Source organism: Thermobia domestica, chromosome 5, assembly GCF_964235325.1.
Source record: "Thermobia domestica chromosome 5, izTheDome1.hap1.1, whole genome shotgun sequence".
Classification (NCBI taxonomy): domain Eukaryota; kingdom Metazoa; phylum Arthropoda; class Insecta; order Zygentoma; family Lepismatidae; genus Thermobia; species Thermobia domestica.
The window spans coordinates 128570606-128584748 of NC_137458.1; the positions used below are offsets into that span (position 1 = coordinate 128570606).

Here is a 14143-nt window from a genome sequence, read left to right on the forward strand (position 1 = left end):
CCAGGTGATGATTCTCTGAAGACTTGTTGAATCAAATCCAGAACAAACCATACAACAATTAGGAGACTGAATTACTCATAATCAAGGACAATTGAAGCTCTTAATCCACATTATTTGTAACTGTTTCAGCGTTATTACTTCTGAAAACCAAAACTAATCTGCTCATAATCCTCAAAAGTTCCGGTAAGTTGGTAACCCTAATTGAGTCTTGCTTTCTTTTAAGGGAGAAGAAGGGTTTTGAGCACAGAGTTGACGATAAATCAAACTGAGAGATGTTTTCGGGTGGAGTTTTGTTCCAGAATCCATGTGAAATCTATTAAGCCTCATATGTACGCAGACAACCATAGGTGGGAAAAATCAAAATATTAAAGTTTCAGAATAGTTGCTGAGAGACTGAGGTTGAAGAGAATGCCCATCTCTGACTAGAACATAATTTACAACTGAATATGTAACATCCCAACTTTATATCCCACTTCATAGTAAATGACTAGGATTCTTGTTACCTGTTATTTAAAAAAAAAAAAAAAAAAAAATCACAATATATTACAGTACATACGAAGAACGCAAATACTTTCTTTGTGCATATATACCCACTAATTTCGACAATTTGCACTCTGTTGTCTCCCTCGGAGCATTTATGCAGAACTGATTTGGAGGTAAAATGCATGGAACAACATTCTCTTATCTAAACGTGGTAAAATTTATCTTCAATATAGCTTGAATCTTGCTTACGCACCGAATAAAAGTACAGGTACAACGGACATTTTGCGTCGAGTAAGTATTATTTAAGCATAAATCGAATATTAGTTTTATTGTATGTAGGTAAGAAAGTATCACGTTATATTTACATTTACTTTTGTAACCCATTAAATTCTAAACTTATCTTACTACAAAAATAAGTGTCGAAATTAATAGCTATATGAACATAAAAGAAGACACAAACCAAGGATTGATTTGAATAAGGGATCATGTAATGAACTTGAAATTTTACAAGAGAGTTTACAAAAAAAGAAAGAAAAAAAATAAGTTTTGTGTTATGTTTTACAGATATCAGTACTTTAGATAAGTATGTGGAGACCACAAATAATCTAATTTACAGTAGTAATCTGTAAAACATAACGTGGAAACTATACAGAAAAACCTAACCTGTAAAATTTCAAATTCGTTACACGAGCTCTTATTTAATTCCACCTTTCAAATATTGATGAATTTTTATATTTCAGTTTCTTTACACTATATATTGAGATAGATATTAAGGTGAGTATAAACGAGAGTCAATTACCAATAGATGTCACTGCATTTATTTTAAAACGACTATTCACCATAGTCCAGTCCAGAGACGATAGTGTTTGCGTTGTTTATTACTGAGAGAGTTTTATCGTCTAAAGCATGTTGCTGAGGAATAAAATAAAGCGCCTCCTTAATGAATGAAACAATTTTGAAAAAGTGAACGGATTCTGTGATCACTGATTTCATTTACCTTAGGGTAAATGTTGAAACATTAATCTTGAATTCGATTGTATTTTGTGAATACTAATGCTCCCTAAAAATATACTGGAAAGATAGAGAAAACGCACTTAAATCTATTGGGAAATTGAAGTTTCATTATAATCACCTTAAAGTTACATGTAAGTACAACACTTCACTGTAATAATAAAGTAATAAGGAACATCAGTTTGTTTTTTGTATCCATATGGTAAAAAGGATTTGAAGACAACATATTGATATTGCACAATGAGTCTAACCTAAAACAGATTTTGTAACTAAAATATATTCTTTTGCCTTTTTCATATTTTGGACGTATTGCTAACTCATATAGATTTAGGCGTTGACACAGTTACAGTCATATTAAACCACTTAATGATCGGTAATGTAAACTTTAAAAAAGTTAGTTTATATGCCTTAAGTACAAGAATAATGGTGCCAATCCAGCAGCCAAATTTTTCTTTTCTATTACAACATAGTTACTGTTAAAAAAATAAATATATCTACCGTATTAGCCCGAATGTAGTGCGATGTTTTTAGTACAAAATCAGTTTAGAACTCCATACTCGTATTGTAATCACGTCCTAATAATCCTTTACACTTAAAAAGAAAGTAAATTTATTTCATACTACGTAGCACTGTGTCATCTGAATCGCTCTCCCGCGACCGTGAAGTGCAATTGCATGACTCGTCATGTCTGATATACAGGAAATAAGTAATGGTAACGCGTCATGTTGCGGTTTGATTTGATTGGAGGTTATTTAAATCAATCTGGGTATACTTTGCGTATGCAACACGATCTGGGTTTTCATATAAGTTTCAATCAGGGTTCAATGCAAACTGAGATCGCAAGATTTCGTTATGTTGGTTACTCTGGTGTTTTGTTGGCAAACTTGTACAAATAGGGTTTTCTATATCGATATTTGAATGTTATTAAATTAACATATTATGGTGAGAATGCATTTAAAACAAGTATGAAAACGACTTACATTAAAATTTTAACATTAAAACATTAAAAAAAAAAAAAAAAAAAAAAATCTGTCTGATAGATAAGTATTATAAACAGCTTTGAATTGTAAAATTTTCGATTATATAATATTTTCAAAGTGTGTGTAATATTTTATGTTGTGTATTTTTATCTTTCCATTAAAATCATCTGCAAAACTTGAAGTTTTATTATATCTGAGGTCGTACTACATATTCGGGCCTATACGATATGTCAAATGACTACTGACAGAAAAACAAAATTGTAATAGCTTGAACAAAATAAAAGTACATTTTACTTCATATTCAATTACTGTTTTGGACGTTTATAATATAATACTATTCATTGCAATTTGCAAACAAGTAAATTCCACTTATCTGTTTTTTAATAAACTTACACAAGGACCTTCTCTGTAATTACGAATAAAAATAAAATAGTCTTTTTTCAGCCCACATTTAAAGAGTAAAACTCCTTAATTTGTTACGGCTGCATAATGATTGTGAGAAAAAAGCTAACTGGACTTGTAATTAAAAAAAAAAAAGAAAAAATCTGAGAAGAACCAACCAAAAATCTCACAGTTTTTAATTCTACTTAGTCACTAGTTTTGTAATGTAAATCGACTTGACTAAATGCTTATATGAAGGAACATTTTTGCTGAGTTCGGTACTCTCGCAACTCTCAAATAAATTGAAAACGTACTTTTTCAAAAGTATTTACGACTGACTATCGCCGCAATTTTTTCAAAGTAAGTTATAAACATTTTTATTAACAACATAAATACTCAACTTTAAATCCAAATATTTCATTACATAATAATACTGAATATAAAACATAAGAATAACACACTGTGCAATATACACAACAATTTTATACATTAAACAAAGTTTCCCCTAACTATACAGATTCCACCAATTTCTTTCCTTCCTCTTCCGTACTAGCTTCAACGACGTCCTGTTTAGCCTGATTTACCACAGGATTTTGTGAATACAATATGACAGCGAAAGACACAACTGCAATGGCAATTACCGTATTTATATAAATAGGAATACTAAACAATATCCAACATATGACAGCGGTAAACATCAGCTCCAAAGCACTGGCAAATGTCTTCAAGATTGAGTTCATACTACGTAGAAAGAGACTGGTGACAATTCCTACCGCCGTGTTGTTTATCATAATCACAATTACTTTAGGCTGCAACACCGAGCTCATCGCATCCGATGTAAAGGCACTTAATAATTCTCCTTTAATAACAAGAACGCCACAATTGCATATCACTGAGTCAATGTACATAAAAACATTTTGGACCATTATGTTGATGTCTGCTCCATCACGTTTCAAAATGTACTCATTATACACGCCAGCAACCACTGAACATAGCGCCTAGAAAATACAAAACTGCATTTGTCTACTTTCGTGTTTGAATTTTAGAACGATAATGTGAAGTACAAATAGAGAAATTTCATACATAAACATCTACTATTGACGATTTATATATATACACAGTCACTGCGTTTATTCTGTGAAGTCGGTTCGGTTGTGTTTATATATTGTGTTATTAGAACTACATTTAAAGTGTTAAACCTTCTGTGGAAAAGAAACAAAAAAAGTTTATTCATAATTGCAGTGAATAAAACAACAGAAAGAGCTGATTGTGTGCTAGACAAAAGTGTGAGAATTGATATTAAAATTGGTATATTTTATTCAATCATACTGTTCAAAGTATATACGTAAATCCACACCGTAAACCAATGGCACGAGCAAGGGGCTCATGCGTTCAAACCTACTTCCTTCCCTGTTGATATAGATATCAAAAATTTATTCTCCTAATATGCAGTAGGGTCCATCTGTAATCCCCGATAATACGACTCCACAATGAAGTTCAGTGGTACAGTGCTCACATCTAGTGTTTAGGGTCAATGGTTAGATCCTATTTACATCAAGTGCGCCTTGTGCTGGACAACCACCGTTGCATCGATTTTCTCGGGTTCCCCAGTTTCCTCCTACTTTTTTCATAGCGCCATTTTGTACATTATCATCACTGTCTCATTTAGCCTTCAAGGCATAATCGTAGGACGCATAACTGGAAGATTTCATTTTTCATCATCATAAGGTAATTCTTCTTCATTACATTTAGCTGGGGTCGGCTTTTCGGATCGCTGTCCTCCACCTGTTTCTATCTTGTGTCATATCCGCTGTGACACCACACTTCACCATATCGTTCTTAACACACTCCTCCCACTTCTTTGGCCGGCCTCGGGCTCATTTCCCACTCACTTCTATAGCATCTACTCGGTGAGCTCCGTACTTCAAAGGTCTTTTTCTTACATGCCCAAACCATTTGAATGTACTTTCTTGCAGTTTTTCTACTACTGGTCTCACTTTTACTGTTCTCCGGATCACTTCATTCTTAATTATATCCTTCTGGGTCACTCCACACATTCACTGCAGCATCTTCATCTCCGCAACATGCAACTTCTGTTCCTCACTCTTCTTCGTCGTCCAACATTCCGCTCCGTATACAACAAGGCGGGTCTCAATATTGTTTTCTAAACTTTTTCTGAAAAGCGTACTGGTACCCCACAATCATAGAATACTCCTGCCGCTTCTCTCCACTTCGTCCAACCGCTGCTAACTCTGGCGTTTACATCTTCTATTCCTGCATTTTCCTGCAGAATTGATCCCAAGTTCTTGAATTTCTTCGTCCTTACCACATTTTTTTTTTTCGTCAAGTTGTTTTCTTGTATTCTCGATTATATTTTTCCTGAAAGGACAGTGTAAATATTCTCTCTTAGTTCTACTAATTCTAAGCCCTTTGTTCTCCAATGCTCCTCTCGAGGCATCTAATTTCTCTTGCAGCGCTGCCTTGGTCTCACTCACCAGCACGATGTTACCCGCAAATAGCATATTCCAAGGTGATAAGTCTTAGATATCCTTTGTAAGTTCGTCCATCACAATTGCTGAAAGGCATGAGCTAAGACTAGATCCCTGATGAAGTACCACTGTAACTGCAAACTCTTCTGTTATTCCGCACGCACTCTTCACTCCTGTCCCACATCCATTATACATATCTTGAATTATACAGATGCACAGTATGTGGGTCAATCCATATGAAGTGGTCCAGAGGTGGTTGCTCGACTATCTCCGAAAATTATAAAAAAATTAGTGTGATGAACCTTGTGTATGAGAAGGTCAATAACATCATTTACGCTGTCGTATGTACGAGTGTTCCTGAATGGTAGCCATCTTTGTTGTCAGTGAAGTGTCATTTTTTTCATTTGCAAGCGTTTACGAAAACTACAGTTGCTCAGGATATACGAATCAGACGAACACCAAACAAAAACGAATGTTTAGAGGGGAGACTGAGGTACACGGAGAATATAAATCTTGCATCTAAATAAATATGCAGGGTTGCAAACCAATACATCAAATCACCAGAAAAACTAGAGGAAATTACACTTTCAAACGAGCTGTATTTTGGAATGGCATAAAGTGGGGGTTCAAAAGTTTTGTGCTGAATACTATAGCATGTAAAGTGTCTACAGAAATGTGCACACCTATGATACTACTGGCATCACAGATTTATGAGGGTACGAAAGTTGAAGTGTATGATTTTTTTGGTGCTTAATATCTCAGGAGGGCAAAGTGCTAAAAAATTGCTGCTTATGCCAGAAAGTAATTCTGTATGTGAATAAACTATTCCAAAAAAATCATGACTGATATTAAATGGAGAAAAAAGGAAGACATGGTAAAAACGCGAAGAGAGCACGCGCGTGACGATGGTTGTAGCCCGGAAAAATTTAAATGTTTGGATATGTTTCATGCTAGATCTCAAAAACTATGCATGGTGCAGCAATTAGGCCCGCTTTTGTTTGGGCTCAGTTGTGCAAAAGCTTGCGAGTGACGTTTGTTCCATCTTTCTAGCTCCATGATCATTGCCACGTCTATATGGTAAGGGGTTAACTCCCGCCTGCATCCAGGACACACATCGTCGAACTGGACCGCGGTATTAAGGCATTCAATGTATCAGCAAAGTGTCATTCAAATCCAATCCCAGTTACGGATGTTAATACAGGGTCAGTTCTTAAAGTAGTAGGACTGATTTTTTTCTTTTCCTTTTACAGACTGGCGGCGGTTACTCCACCTGTTGTTGGTTGAGGTGGGTATAAGGAAAGACAGGAAGCAGCGCCAGTCGGCTGCCAGCCATAGCAGGGTAAAGATCGCTCGTCATTGTAAGTGACCCTCATCACGCTGCGCCATGGCCGATCTTTTGGAACAGCGTTAAGCCGGTATCAAATTTTGCGTGAAGCTCGATAAAACTGGAAAAGAGACTCATGAAATGATCAAGACGGCGTACGATGATAACGCCATTAGAAGATCGAGTGTATTTGAGTGGCACAAACTGTTTAGGGAGGGGAGAGAAGTTGAAGATGCTGCGCGGTCAGGACGACCTTCGAGTTCCAAAATGGAGGAAAATGTTGCAAGAGTGAAGAATTTGCTGGACAATGACCGAAGATTAACTGTTCGCATGATTGCCGATGAACTTGGCATTGCTAAAACCCAAGTTCACGAAATTGTGCACGAACAATTGCAAATGAGGAAAATTTGTGCAAAGTTGGTGCCGCGAGTGCTGACAGACGAGCAAAAGGACGTTCGCAAACGGATCTGCCAGGACCTTCTCGAAGAAGTGAGTGAAAATCCAAACTTGTTAGACAATGTGGTGACTGGGGACGAGACGTGGACGTTTGAGTATGACCCTGCGACCAAACGTCAAAGCGCGGAATGGCACACCCGAAATTCCCCACGCCCCAAAAAGGCGCGCATGACGAAAACAAAAGTGAAAAGCATGCTCATTTGCTTTTTCGATTCACAAGGAGTGATCCACAAGGAATTTGTTCCACACGGAGAGACTGTCAATGCAGTTTTTTTTTTTTTTTTTTTTTTATCTCCAGGTCCTGGAACGGCTGAGGAAACGCATCGTCTGCGTCCGCCCAGCCATAGCCAACTCCTGGCGACTGCACCATGACAATGCGCCGAGCCACACAGCCTTCCGAGTGGTGGCGTATCTGGCCCAACATAACATTGCAACCTTGCCTCAGCCACCCTACAGTCCCAACCTTGCCCCACCAGACTTTTTCCTCTTCCCCCGCCTCAAAACCATCCTGAAAGGGCATCATCACGGCTCGGTGGAAGCATTACAACAGGCCGTGACGAGGCAGCTGAACAGCATTCCAGTTTCCGCCTTCCAGGAAGTGTATGAAAACTGGAAATCGCACTGGCAGCGGTTTGTGGATGTAGGAGGATCATATTTCGAAGAATATTAAGCGTAAGTGTTATTTCTCTCAATATCTTATTCTTAATTGACTCAGTCCTACTACTTTAAGGACTGACCCTGTATGTTTACAAGGTTGCGTTATATAGGATAGACTAGCCTTTGGCTACCTGGGAACTCCGCCCCCAGTCCCCCGTGTTTGCTCGGCCTACGGCTTCAAACCTCTAAAACCTACAATTCTAGCAAATTTCAAGTTTCTTTTCGTACACACATTTAAATAAGATGGGAATTACATCATGCCCCCAATAGATACCTTAAAAACAAAAAAATATTCACTTTTGGCAATTTTCCTGTGTATTAGTTGCGGAAGTCTACAATCATGCCAAATTTCATCATTCTAATTCTGCCGGAAGTGCCTAAACATTTTGGGGTGTACAAGATGTCCCGTATAAATAACAATGGAAAGACCTTTCAGTTCCCCATAAAACCTCTCTACGGTTGAAAATCTTTATTTTTGGTCATTTACTTAAGTATCACTGACGGAAACATACACGCATACCGAATTTAAAGTTTTTATTTCAATTACAAGTACCTAAAATATGAAATTACAAGTCCAAAAAAGGGCCCATTTAAAAAACAGAGAATTTCTTCATCCTCCCTTTAGACCCGCTAAAAATTAAAAATATTAACTTTTGGAAATTTTCCTGTGGGTTAGTACTTGAAAGCTCCAATCATGCTAAACTTCGCCTTTCCATGTCAGCCGGAAGTACCTTTTTATTTTATGTCAGTTCGTGTAGTTTTATATTTAGTTAGGATAGATGTAACGCAACTTTGTGAACATGTAACGCAACTTCCGTAACTTGGATTGGATTTGAAAGACACTTTACTGATACATTGAATGCCTTAATACCGCGGTCCAGTTCGACGATGTGTCCTGGATGCAAGAGGGAGTTAACCCCATACCATATAGACGTGGCAATGATCATGGAGCTAGAAAGATGGAACAAACGTCACTCGCAAACTTTTGCACAACTGAACCCAAACAAAAGTGGGCCTAATTGCTGCATCATGCATAGTTTTTGAGATCTAGCATAAAAGATATCCAAATATTTAAATTTTTCCGAGCTACGTCCATCGTCACGCAGGTGCTTTCTTCGCTCTTTTACCATGTCTTCCTTTTTTCTACATTTAATATCAGTCATGGTTTTTTTGGAATAGTTTATTCACATACAGAATTACTTTCTGGCATAAACAGCAATTTTTAGCACTTTGCCCTCCTGAGATATTACGCCCCAAAGATGGCATCAAACTTACAAACTTCAATTTTCGGACCCTCATAAATCTGCGATGCCAGTAGTATCATAGCAGTGAATATTTCTACAGACTTTTTTCATGCTATAGTATTCAGCACAAAACTTATGAAGCCCCCACTTTATGCCATTCCAAAATACAACCCGTTTAAAAGTGTAATTTTTCTCAAGTTTTTCTGGTGATTTCATGCATTGGTTTGCAACCCTGCATATTTATTTAGACGCAAAAGTTTATATTCACCGTGTACCTCAGTCCCTCCCCTAAACATTCGTTTTTGTTTGATGCTTGTCTGATTCGTACATCCTGAGCAACCGTAATTTTCGTAAACACTTGCAAATGCAAAAATTGGCACTTCGCCAACAACAAAGATGGCCGCCATTCAGGAACACTTGTACATACGACAACGTGAATGATGTTATTGATCTTTTCATGCACATGGTTCGTCACACTCAAATTTTTACAATTTTCGGAGATGGTCGAACAACCATTTTCACAATTTTTGGACCACTTCAGATGGATTGACCTATGTGTTCGGAACACATTTCTTCGTCAATGCCCTCCAAATAAGATCCCGTGACACTCTATCATACGCTTTCTCTAGGTCGATGAAAACCATACGAAGGTCCTTCTGGGATTCTCTGTACTTTTCCATTAGCATGCTTAGTGCAAATAATAACTTACATCCGTTGTCGATCGCACTGACATGAAACCGAATTGGTTTTCTGTAATTTCGGTCTCTTCTCTCAATCTTGCTTCTACCACTCTCTCCCAGAGCTTCATTGCATGGCTCTTAAGTTTTATTTCTCTGTAATTGCCACATTCTTGCACGCCTCCATTTTTTTTAAAAAAAAAGCCGCACAATGTAGCTGCTTCTCCATTGTTTGGTATATCTCCCGTTTCCAATATCCCATTAAATAACAATCATCATAAGGTAAATGAACTACGTGAATTAAGAAGTACTGATCTTAGGTACACAAGTTGGAGATAAAGACACCTAATAGGTGAGGTACCGATCACGCATCACCCCGCTGCACGTGCTCGATCTGGCTAGCCATATCTCTTCATGAATTGTAGCGGCAGTGAGCTTAGTACTTCTTTCTATCTGTTAAACTAATTTTATCGATACTTCAAACTCGTATGACTGAAGAAAACCGAACGAATGTGACTTGTTTGTTCTCTGTCTCCACAGCAATTTGGCTCACCTCTACGTACTGAAATGTAATACTTAACATGGTGACGCAAGAGTATATGAAATTCTATCTGGCCATGTGGTAAACACTTCACCCGGTCACTGCATCGGCTTATATAGATATGCTTGTCTGCGCTTCTCCTACATGCCAGTTTATTAGCACTACAATGTTGCTTCTGGCTCCGCAATTGCTGTAAACTTATTAAATTAATGCTTTTTTAATAAGTTTTATTTTCATATGGGAAAATTACGTTAGCAACTATCTACATGATTTAGTATTTGATACCATGTTAAATAGCTTCACGACTTCAGCGCACAACGACTTAACGTATAGTCATTGTCAAAAGTCTGAGCACACTACTGTTTTGATTTTTTTCTGTACAATAAACATCACTGCTCATATAAAGAAATTAAAACATATGGTCCTGTTTCCACTGAGACAAATCTATTGAGTAGTTTGCGTTCAATGAAATGTCGACCGTTAGGCTTGATAAGAATTTTACAAATTCCAGGCATTTGTTTGATTTTTGCGAAGCTATGCGACTCCAGTAGCTCTGAAGAGACTTCCAAAGATCTTCAGTATTCGTTGGCATCTATTTACGGACTGTCTTGTCAAGTTCATCTTACAAGAGCTCGATAGGTAACAAATCCGGTGAAAGTGTCGACTATTACATTTGTTGATGATGTAAGCGTCTTCTTTGTATTGCAGATAATTACTGCATAGCTTGGAAGAATGTTTGGAATGGTAATTCAGTAGTAGTACAAAATTACTGCGCCAAAATACACGTTCCTGATGGAATTCCATGCCTCACTTAAACGTCGTGAAACACTTTTTTGTTCATCATTCCATTAGTTCGAACTAAATATTCAACTTAGTAGTCCGTAAAACATTCCCCACAGTGACGTTACCTTCTTCGTGCCTTGCTATATATATTACACGGTTGGGACGAAAGCGCTCTTTTGCGACGACGAAGGACAAAACCTCTAGCATTAGAACGTGAAAAGTTGGAAAGTTAGTGAAACGTTCGTTAGTTATCGTTTCAGTCTTTATTTATTTTATTTTATTTATTTGTTTTTTGGTCCAGAAGTATCTTTTTGTAATGTTTCCTACTTGAAGGAATGGATTCTTTACTGCAATCCTACCTCCAAGGCCATGGATCTGAAGGCAATAAGCCACCGTCCTATTTGATGCCGATTGGGTAAGGCTCTTCCACATTTCTATTGGTCCTTCCGGAGCGGTTAACATCTATTACGTTTGCTTGTTTTTCCAATAAACTTGTCCTTAGGAGAAGTTGTTATTCTTGGATAATCCATGTAATATTTACACAACTTTGTGACTATCTTTTAAGAGTTCGATGCACTGCTCCGACCGATCGCTGAGCAATTTTTCAGCAATCTTATATCTTCGTAATCTTTGTATTATTAGTAAAAGTACATGAGAAAAAAGTTAATCATATTCCGTCAACCCAGAGATCGAATTTATTACTATATTATGTTTTAGAACATCTTTTAAACTTCAAGAACAACTTATGTATTCGAAAGCATATAACGTAGCAAAGATAAAGAAAGCTGCAAGTAAACTGTATAAAGATGTGTTTCCAGAGATAAAAGGGAAAACGCTTTTATAAGGGAAAGGGTTCGAATGTTCTATTATTGAACATAATAATATATATAAACGAAACTGATCTTGGCGATCGAATCACGGGAGTACAGCTGACCCATCTGAAATGAATTCTGGAATAAAGTTATCGCCTACTTCGAACTGTGTGTTTATCATGTCAATTTGATTAAAATGTGTATCCTAATGATGAAGAGAGCGTAATTTGTGTGAAAAATTGAGTATCTCATGAGCCTGTCAAGTTAAAGAGATGAAAGTCGGTATACAAACTCCTCCAGTGTTTTTGAAATTTTCCATTTTAAGGAGGAAAAGAGAGTCATTTTATTTATTTTTTCGCTACTCTGAAAGGGACGTCTGATATTTGTGATCATATCATGGGAAAACGACTGACCTGTTAGAGATGAATAGTAGAACATACTTAACACCTACCTCAAGCTGGGTTTTATTATGTCACTTTCATTAATAAATATATTCTAAAAAGGGTATTGGAGTTCAAATATTTATACCACAAATAGAAAATGAAATGAAATATTACAGTTTAAAGTCTCACGATTATTCCCTTTAGACTAAGGGAGACGATGATTTAAGCAAGTGAATGATAACGGAAGAACTGGTGGGATGAGAAAGTGGAAGGAAACGGGAGTACCCCGAGAAAACCCACGGACTCGATGTTGTCCACCATAAACTTACTTCGACAGGAATCGAACCAGAGACCCCGCGCACCAGAAGTAAGCGCTCTACCACTGAGCCACCATGCTGCCCCTTACCACAAATAGAGTATCATATGGGATTTTATCTTTACACTTTCATTGAATGCTACCCTAAGATGGGGAAAGAGGTTTCAAATATTTTCCATGCGAAGAACGAGCATTTCAGCTAGTAATACGTAAAACAAATACATTTTATCTTTCAAAGGAAATTCTAGTTATGCTTAAAACAGCATTCCGATAGACGAGCTTTCTTTATAAAATCCATCGTACAGCACTTGTATCATTCCGAAATATTGATATTTAAGTAGCTTCAAAAGTTGTCGGGGGGGGGGGGGGAGGGGAGTTCACGGTGGCTCAGTAGTACAGCACTTTGATGCGTGGGATTCCTGGTTCGATCCTCGGTCAAGTAAATTTGTGGTGTCCATGAGTTTCTCGGATTATTCCGTCTCCTTCCACATTCCCATTCCACCAAGTCTTCCAAAATCATTCACTTGCCTTAATCACCCTTCTCATTTAGCCTAAAGGGCATAATGTGGGATGTTATACTGAAAGATTTCACTTATCTACGGTTTGGGGGTCCAGGAGACCTGGGTTCAATTCCCGGTAGGAGCTCATGTGGTTCGGATCCCACATTAAGCTCTAGGTCCACGTCTCACATGGTCTCGCTGCTGAAAGAGACGCTAAACTCAATGAAATCAAAGGTTTGGGATACCTTGAAATGATTTGATGTTTCCTACTCGGTTGTACAACTACAAGTCAAGGTGCATTATTATCAGAAGACACAATATATATTTTCTTTATTCATCTTAACACTATTACTAACTAATCCGTACAATCTTTACATAAGTCATACCTGTATAAGCAGAAGGAATAAATTAAAGCTTAGTTGAAATCCGTAGCCTTGATGACTATGTTCTGAAGATTTAGCTGACGCTGAACCACCTAGTGGCAACTGTTTGATAATACAACCAACTGTCAGGATAATTAATGATATCCATTGTTTCATGCTCAATTTCTTGTTAAAAATAAACTGGAAAAAGAAAAAGGAACAAGTAAGTATGATCAGTATGAACACTAAAAACACAAAAGAAACGAATTCAGTGATATAATATATTTGCATACTGTTAACACAAGGAGCTAACACCTCATTACTTTTATTCAAGTAAAGATGAACTTTCCTTGTGTTCGGGGAATTAAAATCCTTACAAACGATTTCGCTTACATGTATGTCAGTGACTTCTGTTACCTGTTAAACTTTTTATTCTAATCTAAAGCTGTTTATAGGATTTTCTTTGAGTTATTCAATATGTGTTCTATACGAACTATGAGCACTTATCTCTATTTTATCATAATATTTAATTTCACTGGGCATTAAATACAATATTTCTATCACTAAGAGAACACTCGTATCAACTGAAAAGGACTCCAATACAAGAAAAGAATACAATCCTTACCCCAATTAAATTTTTGATCAATTAGCACTTAACCTCAAATGAAAGAATAAATATTTTTACAAAGGTGGTTCAAAATAATTTTAATCGTCAAGGTTTGATAAATATTTTTAGTTGTTATT

General features: G+C 37.0%; 1 protein-coding gene across 1 annotated transcript in view; it reads right to left on the reverse strand.

The window, feature by feature from the left end:
* Positions 1–1884: 1884 nt before the first annotated feature.
* Positions 1885–14143, reverse strand: part of senju (UDP-galactose transporter senju) — a 90619-nt gene continuing 78360 nt past the window's right edge. The window contains exons 5-6 of the mRNA XM_081759092.1: positions 13424–13600; positions 1885–3853 (exon numbers count right to left, since the gene is read on the reverse strand). Coding sequence (XP_081615218.1) covers positions 3365–3853; positions 13424–13600 — 666 coding nt within the window. The 3' untranslated portion in view covers positions 1885–3364. The remainder of the gene's footprint in view (positions 3854–13423; positions 13601–14143) is intronic.